Raw genomic sequence first — 12,595 nt, 5'->3', positions numbered from 1 at the left:
CCGTGGAAGGAAATATAGCAAGTGGTAAATCCACACTTTTGAAGAAACTCTCACAGCTGCATGATGTAGAGGTCAGGGCTTACTATCAGTGTCTCATTATCTCTTATTGTCTCCTTGTAGGTGCTAATAGAACCTGTCGATAAATGGCGGGACATTGGGGGCTCAAACTTAATTGTAAGTCAAGCAAAAAACATTAAACAGCTGATGACTTGATTCACTTCCCTCCTCCTCCTGTAGGGGAGAATGTATCAGGATCCCAAAAGATGGAGTTATCTTTTCCAGTCGTACGTCCTTCTAACAATGATGGAGCTACACCACAAAGAAACAGTAAAATAATTAAAAGTCATTATGACTCATTTCAACTTCCTTTTCTCAGGCTAGTCCAGTGTGTATGTTGGAGAGAAGTATCTTCAGCGCAAGATTTTGCTTCATTGAGAACCTTCACAACAAGTCAGTTACAGTATAAGTCTAATGATATACCATGAATCAGGAAATTCACGCACTATGCATTTAAAATTATGCTGTGATTTAGTTTTTACTAAATGAGACTGTATCGTGTATTATTGAATGTGGAATGTAATAATTATACGTGTGGTCTAATTTTTGCAAAGCTCTAATGCAGTAAAATTAAAATCACAGTAAAAATTTCCAGATAGACCGCATTACACATAATATTTTATATGTAATATGTAGTGGTATACTTGATGATGCTGAGTACTCGTGCTACTGCAAATGGTTTGAGTACATAATGAAGACCAATCCTCCTCACCTAGACCTCATTGGTAAGTCATAATACACTCGTATGTAGTTTATGTGCATTACCCACAAACTTCCTCCTCTCATTCCTTCCCCAGTATACATAAGAGCTTCACCAGAAGTTTGTTATAAAAGATTACAAGAGAGAGGGAGACAAGAGGAAAGCCCAGTACAACTAGTAAGTATCATGGTAACCTTTATAATATCATTACTCCCTCTTCTCCAGTCTTACTTGGAAAGTCTTCATGAATGCTATGAGGAATGGCTAGGAGATAAGGCTCATCATCAATGGCATGGGAACACACCTGTACTGGTACATGACATAATTAAATAATTATTTTATTTGACTGCAAGATGTTCTTATACCCATCCTAATGTAATTTTGAATGTCTATTCCATTCTTTTATTTCTGATGTACAAGTGGTCAGATTTTGACTCAGACAATTATCATGTAATGTTTAACAAAGAATTTTCAATACACTGTTCTTTATTATCACAATTTTTGCTCTTCCCTTACTCCCTCCCTCTCCACCAATGTCACAGGTTATCAATGGAGATGATGATATTTCTAAAGATAAGATGATCTATGCCAACCACTCAACAAAAATAATGTCGTCACTCCTTCCCCAACCACCTTCAACTGTCCTCAGAGAAAAGAATTAATAATTATACAAAATAACAATGATTATCTCTTTTTATTAACTTATTATAATTAAAACAACGTATTATGTTCATTGTTTGTGTGGGCAGGACAAAAGACAAGTGAAGAGTACTCATAATTCTATTCCATTTAAAGCCCTTTCCTTTTCTTTAAAGACCGGAGTGCTCTTTCCCTCAACTCCATTTCTTTGTCATTATCTTCATTGCTGCTACTGCTCTCAGAGCTAGCAGTCACATGATGTGATTTATGTTTCTTGTGCTTCTTTGAATGCTTGCGGTGGTGCTTTTTATGCTTCTAAAAATAAAGTATTAATTGATTTACATGTGTGTAATATATTCACACTTGTCTTTCTCACCTTGTGATGTTTCACACGATCATCATCACTAGATCTTGTGTTATCCAATGACTCTTCATCCTAATAATGACAGCAATAATAATAATAATAAAAGCAATAATAATAATAATAAGGTTAATAACAAAGTGTTATTACCTCACTATCAGTGACAGATGATCTCCTGTGCTTTCTCTTCTTCCCAACTGGTGATTCATATCTCTCTCTCTTCCTCTCGGGTGACCTGTGCCTCCTGTCCCGTGACCTTTCTGGTGACCTTCGTGATCTCTCTGGCGACCTTCGTGACCTCTCTGGTGACCTTCGTGATCTTTCTGGTGACCTTCGTGATCTCTCTGGTGACCTTCGTGATCTTTCTGGTGATCTATGTGATCTCTCTGGAGAGCGTCTTGATCGTTCAGGTACCCTCCATGATCTATCCGGTGATTTCCGATACCTCTCTGGTGATCTTCTTGATCTATCTGGCAAACGTCTTGATCTCGAAGATCTCTCGGGTGATCTATGTGAGCGTGGGTGTGATCTAACAGGTGATCTGTGAGGCGATCGACGTGATACGCGAGATCTTTCTATTGATCTCTTACGAGTTCTTTCATGAGACCTATCTCGGGATCTGCATGTACAGAATAAACAATATCTCATTATAAAATGACATACAACAATTAATTACATGTATATCATGAAGCAGTTCTGATAGATATTGTACCTGAGATTTATTATTACATTTACATCTCTTGATAATAGCTACCATTATTATATACATTGCATACTTCTTCTCAGGTGTAGGAGATGGCGAATCGGTTGAATCTGATTTCTTATCATCATCATCATCATCTTCATCTTCATGGCTCTCTTCATCATTGATCTCTGATTCAGAAGAGCTCGTTCCTTCCTCTCCCTCTTTCTCATCCTCTTTGTCCGAGTGAACTGGCACTGACTCCGAGCTCATCTCGTTTTCACTGTTACGAGGAGAGGATTGGTCACTATTCTCTGAAGAACTGCTCCCTTCATCATCTTCATCATCATTAGTGCCTTTGCTAGCAATGACAGATGTAATGAAGGATTTTATACGCTCTAAAAATAATAATAAAGGATAATATAAAGGAGAGAATAATTCTTGTTATCATTAAAAGTATAATAATTGTATTTATTTGTTCCAGAATAATCCACTTCTATCAATTAATGCCCTTTATCAGGAGTACTTTAAACATTAAATATTATCATTTCAAATATCCAATAGAATATAATATTGTACTAGTTATATTACCTGGTGAGTCACTGGCTGATGGTGAAGGAGAGTGTGACACATCTCTCTCCCTCTCCTCTCTCCTCTTTTCTTCGTATCTCCTTTCATTGTATTTGCTCTCATCTCTTCTTTCTCTGTCATCTCTTCTTTCTCTATCATCTCTCCTTTCTCTGTCATCTCTTCTTTCTCTATCATCCCTCCTATCTCTATCTCTGTCTTCTCTCCTATCTCTCTCGTTCCTGTCTTGTTTGTAGTGTCTCCGACGATCGTGTTTCTCTTTCTCTCGGTAGTACTTGTTCCTCTCCTCTTGGTAACGATGTCTAATTTCAGCAAAATTGTCTCCTCCTTCTCCTCCTCCAGGAGACCTTAACAACAGCAACAATTATAATATTATTATCATAGCGATATTCTCTTACCTGCTGCGATGCTTCCGATACGATCTGCTGGTATTTTCTGGTGATCTTGAGCGATTTCTCTTCCTCTCTGATTCACGGCCTGGTGATGCCGACCTATCATAAATGTATGCTCCATAAGTGACTATGGTCTTCTGATTTTTAACAACTTTAAAAAATCGTAAAAAATCCACTTTTGATCAAAATCAGCTTAAATTTTATACATAACGTAAGAACATGTACGTGCATCAGAAAAAATTATTAAAATGAGGAAATCTCTCGTAGCCATTTTTGTCGAAATTTAGCCAAAGACCCTGTACTATAGTACAGGGACTTTGACCAAATTTTTGAGCAACTTAAAAAATTCATAAAAAATCCAAACTTGGTTGGAATCAGTTCAAACTTTCTACACAACATAAGTACATGTATATGTATCAGGAAAAGTTATAAAAATGGAGAATTCTCTACTTTTCATTTTTGACAAAATTTGGCCCAACCCTGTACTATAGTACAGTGTCTTTGGCCTGATTTTTGAGCAACTTTAAAATCAACTTGAGTGGAACCAGTTCAAATGTAATCAGTACACTTTATTGCACAGATTCCTTTGCTTCCAATTGGTACATTACTACTATACTAATAATATCTCATAATCTTCTCTACTATTATTAGTACATGATCATTTACTGGACTATGCTTAACATTAATGTTGTACCTTTTGCTTCTATTAGTCACTTCCAACAGTCTGTCTCCTTTGACGAGAGAACTACTAGAAGGTTCTTTCTTTACTTCTACTTCTCCTCTTTGTTCATCTTTACTTTGTTCAATGTGACGTTTCACTGAAGCGTTGATCCTCTCCTCCTCTTTCTTTCATAAAATAACATTTAAAAATTGGGTACCGTAAAGCGGAAAATTTTCATGGCCCAAAAATTTCACAGATCCACCCAAAAATCAATTTCAAGGCTTTCTACTTTTGGCCATCTTGAACTGTATTAAATTGATTATCACAAATTTTACGTGAAATTTGAAAAACGCAAAATCCATAAAAAATTGTCCACTATACGGCATTAGTCTTTATAGTGCAACACACACAACTTTGAACAAATACATGTACATGATTGACTCAAGTACACGTATATACTAACCTGCTTTTGTAATATTTCTTGTTTCTTCTCTTCAATAAATGCAGCTGGTATCCCGCCCACGCTCTCCTGGGCGCTAATTAGATGACACCAGAGCTCATGCATGAATATCCTTGCTTTGCTTCCGTACAGGAACCCCATCAGGTTCATCTGGACCTCCCGACCATCTGGAAACTAGTAACAGTTGAACTGTGAACATCAACGACAAATAGTCAACACATCATAATTAATATGTATTATTCAGTTAAGTTCTTTCAGGATTTCAGGAATGGCATGCGAATAAATTTAACCAATAAATCAAATTCAGATGGTGACAAGCAAAAAGGGAACAGATCCTTTTCAAGATGTACATGAAGCTAATCTCCTTTCTCAGTTTCATTCCCTCCCTCCCTCCCCTTTATTCCTATCTATTCTATCATTACATAGCAAACCTCCTTACTGCTATAATGTTAGTTGATAAATATGATATATATTTTTCAGGTAATTCATTACTATTATAAATATATTAGCTCTATTTCATTTTGTTCCCTTCCCTCCTGTTTTCTGTATTACCTGATTTTTCTCAAGCAGATTAAAACAGAAATCAATGATGACGTCATCTTCCATTCCAAGGAGTTCAGTTATCCTTTTTGTAATCCATGGCTTGATAACGTCTATGTTAACTTTGTGCATGTCAATCTAAAAAATTAGGTTTTCAATAAAAATTATAAATTCAGCCAACCTTAGTGTCTATTATAGGAGGAACTTTTATAGAGTTGCGCAGTTTCTTTTCCTTGTTAAAGAAACGGGCGTCCTGCTCTGTACTCGTTCCCTATTGCACACTAACATAAAATCCACTTACACTAACTTACCCTGAAGAACCCAGCGTCCGCCATTTTTAGTGCAGAAAATGTGTAACTACTGCGCATGCGCAGTATAAAGTCGTTAATTAAAAATGAGCCACGCCCACTCAAGTAGCTACTCCCTTTTCTTGCAAAATGCAATTTCTTAGAAGCAAAAAATAATGTAGATTACAGCATAGAGTATCTATGATTACAGGTAATGTACTACAAATGACTAAAGTAGCTGTTTTATTTCCTTTTCACTGGTGGGAGGTACAGCTTGTAGCGGAGTGTCGTAACCGGAGCAGGCATTTGCTTCTGCTTGCCACGGGACTCATATTCCTCCGCAACAATCCGATTAACCTCAATAAGGTTATCCATGAAATGATCTGTGGATGCTTTATCGTACATTGTATCTACAAATGCTTTAATGAACCATGTTCCAAAGGCAGAGTTCCTCCAAGACACGTAGCCAGGTGTTGTAGCATATGCAAGTATGAAGTCGGCATTATCTGGCAAAAGAGAATAGCCGCCTCCATCAGTTTCATCCTCATCAAGAATTTGAGACACTACAGACTGGTCCATCTCCCCGCTATCTGTGCTCTCTGGATTGATAGCTCCGTAGTCGAAGTTACCGCCACGGCAAGCTTGGAGGAGAAATATTTTCGGTTTGCCATTTAGTGACGGACACCACCTTCCATTGAAATAATCTGTTAGGTCATCTACTTTTATCAGGACTCCATCAGTTCCATATACCTGACCATTCACACCATGAGAAAGAATTGCAACTACTAGACAACTCAGTCGACTATGATCCTGCTCCTGTACACTTTTCATGAGCTTCCGAATCCGTTGCGAGTCAAGGTCATTGTAACGCTCGACGTGAAAACCCAAATACTCACGAAACAGCTCTTCGAGAGAATCAGCGTCCCATTTGCTGCCTGCCCTTTCTCTTAAGGTTGCAAACTTCTCATTGTTGATGATGATGCAGTAGCCACGAGGTACACTGTTCATTGGGTAGCGGTCCCTCCTACCACCATCAGTTCCTTCATTATGTGGAGTGGTTGCTGATACTTGAGCTATTTGAGGAATAGCCGCAGGTTTGGTCGGCCCGCTACCTCGTGGTATTACTCCAATTGGTTTGATGTCAACTGGAATGTTCATGGGTTCTCGAGTGGGTACTTCAGCTGGAGGAGGTGGTCCTTGTTGTTGTTGTTGTTGTTGCAGCCCGTTCTCATATGAATAATGGGGATATTCTAGTGGGGAGATAAGAAGAAAAAATGATTAAAAGGCTGATGCTTATCAGTGCAATGACTGACTTTCTTCTATCTTTCGCAGCAACACCTCGTTTGCTACTTTATCCTCTCCTTCTTCTCCTTCCAGGACTTCTATGATCTTCTGGAGAGCTTTTTCAGGGTCCCGTCTTAGGAGTGCATCCATCAAATTCCTGTTCTTCTTGGTCCTGGTGGCTCCGGCATCGACTGACTCTTTCTCTGAGTTAGTCAATAGACCTTCAGAGAAGAACTCGCTCGCAGAGTCCGGATCCAATCCTCTTACAAGCTCAGCATACAGAGCTTTCAGCGTTTGCTTCAAGCTAGAGCTAGCCATCTTTTAACACCACACTCACGACTACAGTAGCAGCATACGCCCAATTGCATGCCAAGATAACAGTAGGGCGCGGTTTATCACGAATCAATGAATCATAGATATGAATAGTCATCTTAGTGCATTGGTGCATTAACAAATAAACCAACAGTATAAACATTTAACTCTTTAAAAATTACTCGTTAGAATTAAATAATGTAGCTCTTCCACATTCAAAACCGAAGCCAGTCTTTCATATAAGTACAGTTCAATGGAGAGATGGCGCCATCAGGTGTACACTGATCAATAACCTAATAATAATAAATCATAAGTGCTTCTCAAGAAGAACAAAAGATAACTGAAAAGTCATGCCTTAAATTTTAAAAATAATTATAGGGAGGCAGCCTGGTGCTTTCCCTTTACTACCACAAATCAATACAAAAACTTTCCCAAATGCACAAACATTCCACTCCAATATGCAATTTATATGTCATTATTATTAAATCAAAACTCACCGGACAAATTCCGCAAGGTGTTCTGCTGAAGCCAGGCACAAGATGCTGTCCGCCATTAGTATATAGTTTAGTGGCTCTGTACACTTTAATGGCAGTTCCATCAGGGCCTAGTTCATGCGTCATGAGCGCTTTACCATCAAACACCAGAGTATTGAGGATTGATTCAAGATTACGATGAGTCAGATCAACCTGAGAAGTACAGATTAATGATAACATAGAGATGAATTGAAATGCAACAAAAGATAAACTTTAAAGCCCAACATACAACAGGCAACATTTTGCTAGCAGCATTTGGGGCTACTTTGATCTTGTAAGCAACATGTTGCCAGAAATAGAACAGCTTTCTATTTCTGGAAACATGTTGCTTACAAGATCAAAGTAACCACAAAGTTGCCAGCAACATGTTGCCTAGTGTATGGAGGCCTTTAAGAAAATGGAATAAAAGAAGGGAATAGAAGGAGAGAGTAGTAACAATTAAAGGATAAAAGTATCGGGTAATTTTATGAACATACTCTACTGATGTTAAGCTTCTTAATGTATTCACAGACTTCACTGACTGTAGCAGATGAAGCTCTTCTCTGCAATAACGGAGCACTGTGTTCACTACATGCATTACGAGCCTACAAAATCATATAAAAATAAAATGAAGAATCCTCTCCTAATGAAATACCCTGCAATACAGTACAGGGTATTTTAAGAGACTGTACTATACCATATAGCTGGAAAGTTTCGTGGCCAAAAACTTTCATGTTTGGAATGACATCACGAAATTAAAAACCACAAAATATTTGCAGGTTTATGAGAGGCATGGGAGATTCACTGATGATCCACGAAAATGAAAACCACAAATAGACTGGGAGCCATCAAACCATTAAAGTTTTTTTGCCACAAAACTTTCTGGCTATAATTATGGTACTTATTTCGAGAAATGAGAAAACTCTCCATTTAAAATTTTTTCTCATACATGTCCTTATATTGTGTATCAACTTTGAGCAGATTCTGATCAAATTTGCATTAAAAAAAATTAAAATTGAGCAAAACACCCTGTACTATAGTAAAGGGACTTTGTTGGCTAAATTTTGTCAAAAATGGCTCTGAGAGAATTTCCCATTTATATATTTTCTACTGATACATATACATGCTACTGTATCATGCTGTGTATCGGATTTCAATCAAATTTGAATTTTTAAAGTTGCTCAAAAAGCTATGTATTATTAAACAGTGCTTGTCAGCTCATGAAGCATACTGTTTAGCTCTCTGAACATGATTTGTGGCAAACCCTGATTCTTGTCAAAAATCAGGCCAATGACCAAAGGCTATAGCCTTGTGTCTCTGGCCAAATTTTGGCAAAATTGACTAGAAAAGAATTCTTCATTTTTATAATTTTTTCTGATACATATACAGTTCTTATGCTGTGTATCAACTTTGAGCTAATTCCGATCAAATTTGAATTTTTTATGAGTTTTTAAAGTTGCTCAAAAATCAGGCCAATGACCAAAGGCTATAGCCTTGTGTCTCGGGCAAAATTTTGGCAAAATTGACTAGAAGAGAATTCTTCATTTTTATAATTTTTTCTGATACATATACATGTTCTTATGCTGTATATCAACTTTGAGCTAATTCCGATCAAATTTGAATTTTTTATGAGTTTTTAAAGTTGCTCAAAAATCAGGCCAATGACCAAAGGCTATAGCCTTGTGTCTCGGGCCAAATTTTGGCAAAATTGACTAGAAGAGAATTCTTCATTTTTATATTTTTTTCTGATACATATACATGCTCTTATGCTGTGTATTAACTTTGAGCTGATTCTGATCAAAATTAGATTTTTTATGAATTTTTGAAGTTGCTCCAAATGCCATGTACTGTATTGTAGTGCTTGTCAGCTCATGAAGCTCATGCTGTTTAGCTCACTGAACATAATTTGTGGCAAACCCTGATTCTTGTTAAAATCTGACATTTACTTTTTTCTGAAGGTACTGTTGGCATTTCACATTAAGTACATCAACAAACTCAGTTTCAAATTCCTGGTCACTGTACCAAGCCCCACCAGTCAATGACTCATCTGGTTCCAAATCAAACAACATATAAATCTTTTTCTTTGATGGAGGGACAGTTTTGACTTTCTTCACCAGCTTCTTGCTCTCGAGTGTCTTTAAACACTTGTTGATCTGTAGGTCGGTTAAGTTTGACGAGGTCCTAATGTCCCGTGTCCATATTCCCTTAGTTCCACTTCCCTCAATGATCTGATATACAACCTTCTCTTCTAACTCAAAGCCTTTAGTACTACTGCAGAAGAAACAACAAAATAAATACTAATCATTATAATTAAAGTACCTTGTTCCAACATTAGTTTTAAGACGGTAGATAAGCGAGGATCCTTGCTTATATACTTCAATCTTACCCTAAATAATAACATCCGTATTTAATGCGCATAACATGGAAAAGTGAAAACTAATTGAAGCAACGCTAACAAAAACTACATTGAATTTATAAAAATAGTAACAAATGTGCAAAGTTTTTCTGACAATGAATTTGGGGTACTACATATAATTACAAAGACTTTTTAAACTTACACCTACCACAGATAAGAGTCTTTGTAATGCTTTCTTCCTCGTTTCAACGTTAATGGAAGGTTGATCAGTAATTATGGTCTGCTCAGTGATCCCCTTCTCATTAGCAGTACACAGTTCCAGTATCCTATCCTCCAGTTCTAAAGGATCACTGTGCGAAAGCTGTTCATCTTCTCTCTCCATTTTTACTTCCATTTTTACCGCCATCTTGCTTTTATAGCCCGCCACAACGCGGGTTTTATTATACTGACCACTCCTTTTTGTGTCTTGGCCCCGCCCATAAGTATCCATAGTAACCCAAACAATGGATTGGGTCATGAAGAAGGGTCCCAGTGTCCCCTCAGCCTCTCCCTCCATGGCCACTACACCGACTACTGGAGCTAGTCGAAATGGCTGTGATGAAGGGAGCTGTCTGCTTGGAAACGATGGCAAGTGTGTGGAGAATGCTACATCACTTCTCTCTGCATTGAAGAAGCAACTGGAGCTATGGCATGAATCATTTGAGAAAGGGTTTGTAGTACCAAGTGTGTCAAGTGGACTAGCAGGAAATAGATCCAGCAGCAGGCTAAAAATAACTAGTCCAGATCATAAAACTGAAGGAGAGTCTGATACAGCTACTAGTAAAACCGAGAGTAAAACTAAAAAGCTTCAGGTCCGTGGTGTCCATACAGGCATTGCAAGGAAACTAAGCAAGACAGCAACTGACTCAAGTGCTGTACAGCATGCAGATCAGTTTGACTGGTCAACTGCAGATCAAGCGATAGCTAGGTCACTGAGTTTGATCATGAGGCTAGAAAAGGATAGGAAGGAGACTGTTGGCTTGCTTGAAGAGGAGAAATCAAAGGTTAAAGACATGAGGGCAAAGCTGGATGCAAAGGCTGCCGAAAGGTTGAAAATACTAGCAAATATAGTGCAAAAAGGCAAGCAAAGAAATGACTTACAGCATCATTTTACACGATTCTTTGTGTCTATTTTATATGTACGCTGTATTTATGTTTCTTATTGTATTACATAAATTTCCTCTCCCTCAATCAGAGCATGAACAATGTCTTCAAGATATGCTTGAAATGAAATGGCATGCTGGCTTTGAAGGACGTCACCTCAAGCAGATACAAGACGACGTCAAACTAATCATCGACAAGAATGTTAAACTGAAGGTATCATAATTCACACATTAATACAATTTATATACAGCACCTGTCACGCCTGCATTTTTTTGATCACAATAGCAAAGTGTTGACCTTCTCAACAAGCAGTCTTCATTATTGCAAGAGAAGATACAGGAACAGGCAGCTAATATGGCTGTTATAGTCCACAAGCAAACGGAGACTAACCAAGAGCTCGGAAACAGACAAGAAGACTATGCAAAAATGAAAAGAAAGCTGCATCAAGTAAGATAAAATGTAGTAGTGTATTTACTGATAATATTTAAGACCATAATATAGCCCAGTATAATAAATTATTTATACATAGGCTAAAGAAAATGCTGAAGCAGAGATCAAACAAATGGAACGTGTAATAAAAGAACTCCAAAGGAAAGTTGATGTAGTTCAGAAGGATTTAAAGGAATCCATAGCTACCAAGGTATATATACAGAGATTAGGAAAATTGGATGAACACTGAGTACATGTACTGACGAATAAGTAAACTTTTTATATTTAATATTAGGAATCAATAATAGAAGGCATTGAACAAGCTAAAACAGCGAAAATGGCTTACAAGCAAGAAAAAGAAATAAAAGACAGTGAACTTCATGAACTTGAGACCAAACACAAGAAAATTACGCATGAAGTAAAACAATAAGATTATGAGATAATTGTAAGACTCGCGTAACAAATGACACACTTTAGGTTAAAGTTCTCTCGGAACATGTGCAAGATCTCGATAGAGAGATAGATATCCTCAATGTGAACTTAATTGGGCTTGGAGTAGAGCAGAAAGAGCATGAGATGACATTAAGCAAAAAAGATGGAGTACTTCAGGCTCAAGTCCAGTCAAGGACAAAGGAGATGAGAGAGTGTAGAGAGAGCAATGAGAACATGCACCATGAAATAGAAGAAATGAAAGAACAAACTACTCTTAGGTAAAGTAAACATACTTTATTGACTACCACTGTTTACTGAAAATTAGTTCATTCACAAGTGCATGGCGTTTGTTTATTTTGCATTCTCATTATAGTTATAAGAAAAATGCTGATGCTCAAAAAACAATAAAAACAGCTGAGAAAGAGTTGCGAAAAGTTGACAAGCAGTTGACAGTTATCCATGAGCAAACAGAAGCAGCTAGGATCAAGCATAGAGAGCTTGTACTGGAGCTAAGAGTAAGCTGTAAAATCAACACACAAAAGTGCATGCATAATCTATAAGTTAGTCATGCATGTATATGCTATGTATGAACGTATACATGTACTAATCTAAACTTGATTTGTACTACAGTGTGTGGGTGTATCAAAGGCACCGCCAAGAGTTTATATAGTGTAGACCACAGCGGGGTAGTTACTGGATATACTGGATTATACTGGATTACTGGATATACGGGGTAGTTACTGGATGTTACTGGATATAC

The 12,595-nt window shown here is 37.4% G+C and overlaps 4 protein-coding genes across 4 annotated transcripts in view; 1 reads left to right on the top strand and 3 right to left on the bottom strand.

Annotated features, from left to right (window-relative positions):
• Positions 1 to 1,422: 1,422 nt before the first annotated feature.
• LOC100639012 (serine/arginine repetitive matrix protein 1-like) lies at positions 1,423 to 5,474 on the bottom strand. The gene is made up of 11 exons (XM_020006240.1): positions 5,392 to 5,474; positions 5,262 to 5,351; positions 5,093 to 5,218; positions 4,544 to 4,714; positions 4,114 to 4,265; positions 3,426 to 3,518; positions 3,031 to 3,374; positions 2,534 to 2,837; positions 1,908 to 2,376; positions 1,773 to 1,832; positions 1,423 to 1,711 (listed from the first exon to the last, which is right to left on the bottom strand). Exons 1-11 carry the CDS (start codon positions 5,446 to 5,448, stop codon positions 1,547 to 1,549), a joined length of 2,031 nt encoding a protein of 676 aa, XP_019861799.1. The 5' UTR covers positions 5,449 to 5,474; the 3' UTR covers positions 1,423 to 1,546.
• A 31-nt stretch (positions 5,475 to 5,505) lies between these two features.
• LOC100638885 (caspase-3-like) lies at positions 5,506 to 7,046 on the bottom strand. The gene is made up of 2 exons (XM_003383471.3): positions 6,681 to 7,046; positions 5,506 to 6,617 (listed from the first exon to the last, which is right to left on the bottom strand). Exons 1-2 carry the CDS (start codon positions 6,967 to 6,969, stop codon positions 5,611 to 5,613), a joined length of 1,296 nt encoding a protein of 431 aa, XP_003383519.1. The 5' UTR covers positions 6,970 to 7,046; the 3' UTR covers positions 5,506 to 5,610.
• Positions 7,047 to 7,063: 17 nt separating this feature from the next.
• On the bottom strand, positions 7,064 to 10,270 carry LOC100638756 (DNA-directed RNA polymerase III subunit RPC6-like). The gene is made up of 6 exons (XM_011411345.2): positions 10,040 to 10,270; positions 9,795 to 9,862; positions 9,422 to 9,746; positions 7,973 to 8,080; positions 7,461 to 7,649; positions 7,064 to 7,256 (listed from the first exon to the last, which is right to left on the bottom strand). Exons 1-6 carry the CDS (start codon positions 10,235 to 10,237, stop codon positions 7,179 to 7,181), a joined length of 966 nt encoding a protein of 321 aa, XP_011409647.1. The 5' UTR covers positions 10,238 to 10,270; the 3' UTR covers positions 7,064 to 7,178.
• Positions 10,271 to 10,300: 30 nt separating this feature from the next.
• Positions 10,301 to 12,595, top strand: part of LOC105316451 (coiled-coil domain-containing protein 178-like) — a 3,975-nt gene continuing 1,680 nt past the window's right edge. The window contains exons 1-7 of the mRNA XM_011411344.2: positions 10,301 to 10,950; positions 11,066 to 11,187; positions 11,260 to 11,421; positions 11,504 to 11,614; positions 11,699 to 11,821; positions 11,881 to 12,113; positions 12,209 to 12,350. Coding sequence (XP_011409646.1) covers positions 10,335 to 10,950; positions 11,066 to 11,187; positions 11,260 to 11,421; positions 11,504 to 11,614; positions 11,699 to 11,821; positions 11,881 to 12,113; positions 12,209 to 12,350 — 1,509 coding nt within the window. The 5' untranslated portion in view covers positions 10,301 to 10,334. The remainder of the gene's footprint in view (positions 10,951 to 11,065; positions 11,188 to 11,259; positions 11,422 to 11,503; positions 11,615 to 11,698; positions 11,822 to 11,880; positions 12,114 to 12,208; positions 12,351 to 12,595) is intronic.

This window comes from Amphimedon queenslandica, unplaced genomic scaffold, assembly GCF_000090795.2.
Source record: "Amphimedon queenslandica unplaced genomic scaffold, v1.1 AMPQUscaffold_13510, whole genome shotgun sequence".
NCBI classification, from domain to species: domain Eukaryota; kingdom Metazoa; phylum Porifera; class Demospongiae; order Haplosclerida; family Niphatidae; genus Amphimedon; species Amphimedon queenslandica.
This window is presented reverse-complemented; position numbering and strand designations above follow the sequence as displayed.